This window comes from Salvelinus sp. IW2-2015, linkage group LG18, assembly GCF_002910315.2.
Source record: "Salvelinus sp. IW2-2015 linkage group LG18, ASM291031v2, whole genome shotgun sequence".
NCBI lineage: Eukaryota > Metazoa > Chordata > Actinopteri > Salmoniformes > Salmonidae > Salvelinus > Salvelinus sp. IW2-2015.
The window spans coordinates 68,085,017-68,091,607 of record NC_036858.1 but is presented as its reverse complement, the minus strand read 5'-3'; the positions used below and the strand labels follow the sequence as shown (position 1 = coordinate 68,091,607).

The following is a 6,591-nucleotide window of genomic DNA, read 5'->3' as shown; positions in this document are numbered from 1 at the left end:
TTCTGGTCTGAATATGAAACCTATATACCCCTGCTGAAGTCAAATCTTTGTTCAGATGGCAAACTAGAGGAGCACATTTTTTCTAAAATAATTCATCTTTATAGTAAACACTGATAAATAGTTATGTAAATAACAACATAAAAAAGTTTTAACAATATATCAGCTAACTGATACATTTCTAAGGTATCTTACTGTAGCATTTTTACAGATGGATGCTATTTATCAAATAGAAAACGGAGCAAACATTAACATGATCTGGCTCAGCATTCTATGAACATAAACATGACAACTCTGGATCAGCATTCTATGAACATAAACATAATATGGATCAGCATTCTAAACTCAGCAACAACAAAAAACGTCCTCTCACTGTCAACTGCGTTTATTTTCAGCAAACTTAACATGTGTAAATATTTGTATGAACATAACAAGATTCTAAAACTGAGACATAAACTGAACAGGTTCCACAGACATGTGACTAACAGAAATGGAATAATGTTTCCCTGAACAAATCAAAAGTAACAGTCAGTGGCTACCAGCTGCATTAAGTACTGCAGTGCATCTCCTCCTCATGGACTGCACCAGATTTGCCAGTTCTTGCTGTGAGATGTTACCCCACTCTTCCACCAAGGCACCTGCAAGTTCCCGGACATTTCTGGGGGGAATGGCCCTAGCCCTCACCCTCCGATCCAACAGGTCCCAGACGTGCTCAATGGGATTGAGATCCGGGCTCTTCGCTGGCCATGGCAGAACACTGACATTCCTGTCTTGCTGGAAATCACGCACAGAACGAGCAGTATGGCTGGTGGAATTGTCATGCTGGAGGGTCATGTCAGGATGAGCCTGCAGGAAGGGTACCACATGAGGGAAGAGGATGTCTTCCCTGTAACGCAGTGTTGAAATTGCCTGCAATGACAACAAGCTCAGTCCGATGATGCTGTGACACACCGCCCCAGACCATGACGGAACCTTCACCTCCAAATCGATCCCCCGCTCCAGAGTACAGGCCTCGGTGTAACGCTCATTCCTTCGACGATAAACGCGAATCCGACCATCACCCCTGGTGAGACAAAACTGCAACTCGTCAGTGAAGAGCATTTTTTGCCAGTCCTGTCTGGTCCAGCGACAGTCGGTTTGTGCCCATAGGCGACGTTGTTGCCGGTGATGTCTGGTGAGGGCCTGCCTTACAACAGGCCTACAAGCCCTCAGTCCAGCCTCTCTCAGCTTGTTGCGGACAGTCTGAGCACTGATGGAGGGATTGTGCGTTCCTGGTGTAACTCGAGCAGTTGTTGTTGCCATCCTGTACCTGTCCCGCAGGTGTAATGTTCGGATGTACCGATCCTGTGCAGGTGTTGTTACATGTGGTCTGCCACTGCGAGGACGATCAGCTGTCCGTCCTGTCTCCCTGTTGTGCTGTCTTAGGCGTCTCACAGTACGGACATTGCAATTTATTGCCCTGGCCACATCTGCAGTCCTCATGCCTCCTTGCAGCATGCCTAAGGCACGTTCACACAGACGAGCAGGGACCCTGGGAATCTTTCTTTTGGTGTTTTTCAGAGTTAGTAGAAAGGCCTCTTTAGTGTCCTATGTTTTCATACCTGTGACCTTAATTGCCTACCGTCTGTAAGCTGTTAGTGTCTTAACCACCGTTCCACAGGTMCATGTTCATTAATTGTTTATGGTTCATTGAACAAGTATGGGAAACAGTGTTTAAACCCTTTACAAGGAAGATCTGTGAAGTTAATTGGATTTTTAAGAATTATCTTTGAAAAACAAGGTCCTGAAAAAGGGACATTTCTTTTTTTGCTGAGTTTATGAACATAAACATGACAACTCTGGATCAGCGTTCTATGAACATTAATATAACAATTCTGGATGCTTGGCTCTGTTGTGCTTCTACAGTGGTACAGTATAATGCATTTGCCTCATGCACCCCAACTCTGGAATGGGGTGTCTCTCCATCTGGACAGCTGCAGGTCAATGTGTTATTCAGTGTAGATTTCAGCTGTCCACTTCCTACTKAATGCTTCAAAGAGTGATTATGAATGAAGACAGTCGTACAGTACATATTGTAATGATTTTTGTTTTTCCTGCTTTCATATAGGTTTCTAACCATTTGTCGTGCTGGTTTTGGATTCTCTTTAAGGACCAAATTAGTCTTTGATGAGTACGAAGTGCAAGTTGCTTGTAGGCCTTACTAAATGACATTGACGAAGGTTTAAAAAAAGTTAGAAAACACTGACCAGATCATTTTCCAGGGGTGGTTTCTTTTTTTGTCAGAAGGTTCTTTCTTCCTAAAAATAAATTGCCATCAAGATGAGGGTAGTAATTTGTGATTACCGTTTGTGCCTTTGTGTCAGTTAGTGAGTTTCCTCAGGGAAACAGTTGCATCAGGCCAAGAATACTCACACAGTTTGCAGTAAGACTACATACAGAACTTAGGGTGAAACATCGCATGCATTTATGTCAAAGAGAAATCACTCTAATATTCAATGTTGGATGTTTTGCGTGACATGTTATGTAGGTGGATAATCACAAAGACACTTATATGCTATTATTTCATACATTATTTATTTTTCAAAAATATTTAGTTGATTTTCTTAATGGGCAACAGTGATAAAACAATTCCAATAGCTTCTGTACAATGCTTCTTAAATACATTTTTGTTGGAAAACAAAGTCACATTGACCTGAACTGCCTTATATACATTAGACATAAATTATATCAAAATGATATCTACAAATTCACAAACAAATGGAACACATAACACAATTAAATTAAAAGAATACATCTTTGAAAAAAACAACAGTATGTTTACAAATTTAAAGGCAGTATTTTCCCATCTTAAAACTAATTCAGAAGACTGCCTCAAAGGCTTTACAAATATACACTGCAGTCAGTGCATACTCATTATACACAGTAATTAACTCAAATGTGTATGTTTAAATACATATTAAAAAGCAACCCTCCATAGTGCAATGAGGTACAACTGTTCTCACAGGCAGTGCAACAAATCCATATTACGCACGTTCCTGGGAAACATAAATTGTGAGAGCACGGACCAGTGTGGTCCAACATCCTTTATCTGCAGCCACTGTGCTTACTTCAGTTGAGAACCAGCTCATTCTGAATATCACTGTCAATGTCTTAGTCTCACAGCAGCAGTCACACGAAGGGAAACCTTCCCCTGGGTTTGAGCAGCATTCACCGGAGTAAAACCTCCTGTAGAGAAGACGAGCTACACCTCAGCTGTGGTGTTACACCTGGGGAAGACAAGAGGCAAAGATGCTTTAGTTTCAGAGTATTTGGCTATTCGCAAACCAGTGAAAAGTAAATATGCAAACTGCAAAGAGATTTCATCAGCAGTGAAAAAGAGGAAAATCAACTCACCTCAGTTGCAATGATACATTCATCTTTCTCGTCTGATATGACGTAGACTGACTGGTACTTTGTGTTGTTGCAAATCGATGCTTCGTTGCACATCGACTCCTCTGGACGTTTATTTTCTGAGGCGTCACTGAGAACACAAGAAAAATAAATACATTAACATCAACATTCACTCTTCAAACACAAGCATGACTACTCCCATATGTGGCACATCATTTATATCTAAATGTATAGATATTCACCTCTTTAAACGTTTTCTGTGTTTCTCTTCAAACTCACTGTCGGAACAAAAAGATTCAGAACAATTTGATTCGGAACACTTTGCTTCACTCTTTTCTTGGTCCTCTTTCAACACATCTTCTGGCTTCAGCTCATGCACCAGATTATAATCCGTTGACGAGCATCGGGACTTGTAGCCATTCTGCTCTCCTCCAGCATTGTCCGAGTGAAAGTCCACTTTCTTATTGGTGTTCTTGACCCCTGTCGTGCCGATCACGCTGACAGATAGGTCCTTGTCAGGCCGTTGACAGTTGTTGGCCAGGTTGTTCATGGTCTCACTCTCACTGTGGGTGTCTCCCTGCTGACTCCTCTGCTGCACCTTGACCCGGATGTAAACCATCAGCACGGCACAGGCCACCAGCAGCAGCAGCGCCAGGATAATCCCAGCACACACTGCGGTCCAGGGGAATGTGCCTTGGTCCTCTTCATCAGAGTATCTCTTACCAGCTCCTTCCACCCCGGGTTGTCCCTGGGGGTGCTCCGGCAGGAGGAACTGGCAGTTATGGCCGCCGTAGCCTGGCACACAGGCGCACACATAGCGATTATTCCTCTCGTGGCAGGTGGCTCCGTTGTGGCAGGGATTGTGCTCACATTTTCTGATGGTCGAGCTGCAGTTCTTGCCGGTGTATCCAGGTGGGCAGGTGCAGGTGTAATCATTCATGCCATCCAAGCACGTGCCACCATTCTGGCAGGGGTAGTTGGCGCACTCGTCAATGTTGTCCTCGCAGTTGGCTCCGGAGAAGCCCTCAGGGCACTGGCACATGTAGGAGTTCACTAGGTCCATACACTGGGCACCTGGAGACATTAAAAAGTCATGTTAAACCATCTGTTCCAGTATTCATTCATGTCCTCAGACTTTGAATAGAAAGGTTAAACTGGTAAACACAGAACTAGAGAACTTTGTTTCAGCTTACCGTTGGAGCATGGGTTGGAGGTGCAGTGGTCGATCTTCTTCTCACAGTTGAATCCGGCATAACCGAGAGGACACTGGCAGTAGTATCCTCCCTCTGGGTTGTCAGCACAGCGTCCGCCGTTAAAGCAAGGCCCATCGGCACAGGTCATGGCACTGAGCTCACAGCTGTTGCCATAGAAGCCTGGGGGGCAGGCACATGTGTATGTGTTTTCTAAATCCTGTCAGAGGCGAGACAAAGCACTTGCTAAGCAAAAGTTACAACTCCTTAATGACTTGTTATTAATTTGTTATGCTACATTCACCATGAGGAATGCCTGCCAGCTCTAGCATGACAGCACCACACACTATGTGACACTACATCACTGAGAAATCATTTCTAATGTAACTAATGAGGGGCAGCTCAAAAACAAATACTTACAGTGCAGCTTCCCCCATTTTGGCAGGGGTTGTCGGAACATTCATTAACCTCAATCTCACAGCTGGCCCCAGTGAAGCCGGGTTTACAGGAGCAGGTGTAGCTACCCTGGCCAGTATTGGTACAAGTGGCTCCATTCATGCAGGGCTTGTGGTGTGTGCAGTAGTTGAGATCTGAAACAGACAATGGCACATGTGGATTAGTCTTCTGAGAGTTAATGTACAGTGATATCGAGGATGTTTTTATGACTTGTTTTAAGGCCAAGATGTGCCCTATTCTCTGAACCTGATTGGTATGGTGGCTTAGATAACATAGTGGGGATACTGTATGATTGGCATGGTGGCTTAGAGAACACAGTGGGGATACTGTATGTCATCTCAACACCAGCACAGTCTGGATCTGGTGGAGAAGGACAGATGAGCACTAGTCAGTTGCATATGGGAGATAAACAGAACTCACCTTGGTTGCAGAAAAGGCCACCCCACCCCTCCAGGCAGCTACACTGCCACGGCTGCTGGCAGGTGCCATGAAGACACCCTGGATAGCGGATGCAGTCATCACAGTAACGCCCACTGAAGCCAACTCTACACCTGTAACCACACACAATGCTCATGGTTAGATATCTAGCATATATGAAACTATACCAAACGGTGATCCTGTTGACTGGTGTTTAACCCAGACAGAAGATGGACAAATCACTGGGACTTACTTGCATTCACCAGGCTTGTCACAGAACCCGTGCTCCTCGCCACAACCAGGAAGACAGATTGCTGCAATGAGATAGACCATCACAAGTGAATCACGGGAATCTAACTCATTGGAACATGTGTTTATACCAGCAGAGCTTACTTTCAGATGGGCCCTTTCAGTAAACACTGGTTCATTAATTTCAGTGGGCTGGTGGCCCCATTAGCCGTTACCTAGAAAATATGCTCCACTTGTCACCAGGGAGACCAACATTCTGCTTAACACAGTTGCTGCCTATACAAAGGCTTCTTTTTCGGCTAACTATGGGTCATTCGGATGGGAATCTGTGCTCTCAGTCCATTTCGGTGGTTTTAACCCTAAACCCTTCTGTCCCATAGTTATGGTTAACCCTAACCCTTTTGTCCCACGGTTATGGTTAACCCTACCCTAACCCTTCTGTCCCATAGTTATGGTTAACCCTAACCCTTCTGTCCCATTGTTATGGTTAACTCTAACCCTTCTGTCCCATTGTTATGGTTAACCCTAACCCTTCTGTCCCATAAGTTATGGTTAACCCTAACCCTTCTGACCCATAGTTATTTTAACCCTAACCCTTCTGACCCATAGTTATGGTTAACCCTAACCCTTCTGACCCATAGTTATGGTTAACCCTAACCCTTCTGACCCATAGTTATGGTTAACCCTAACCCTTCTGACCCATAGTTATGGTTAACCCTAACCCTTCTGTCCCATAGTTATGGTTAACTCTAACCCTTCTGTCCCATTGTTATGGTTAACCCTAACCCTCCTCTGTCCCATGGTTATGGTTAACCCTAACCCTTCTGTCCCATAGTTATGGTTTACCCTAACCCTTCTGACCCATAGTTATGGTTAACCCTAACCCTTCTAC

General features: G+C 44.3%; 1 protein-coding gene across 1 annotated transcript in view; it reads right to left on the bottom strand.

The window, feature by feature from the left end:
• Nucleotides 1–2,552: 2,552 nt before the first annotated feature.
• Nucleotides 2,553–6,591, bottom strand: part of LOC111978490 (delta-like protein D) — a 17,607-nt gene continuing 13,568 nt past the window's right edge. The window contains exons 5-11 of the mRNA XM_024008587.2: nt 5,704–5,764; nt 5,454–5,584; nt 4,998–5,167; nt 4,581–4,797; nt 3,630–4,461; nt 3,391–3,517; nt 2,553–3,263 (exon numbers count right to left, since the gene is read on the bottom strand). Of these exons, the coding sequence (XP_023864355.1) occupies nt 3,258–3,263; nt 3,391–3,517; nt 3,630–4,461; nt 4,581–4,797; nt 4,998–5,167; nt 5,454–5,584; nt 5,704–5,764 (1,544 nt within the window). The 3' untranslated portion in view covers nt 2,553–3,257. The remainder of the gene's footprint in view (nt 3,264–3,390; nt 3,518–3,629; nt 4,462–4,580; nt 4,798–4,997; nt 5,168–5,453; nt 5,585–5,703; nt 5,765–6,591) is intronic.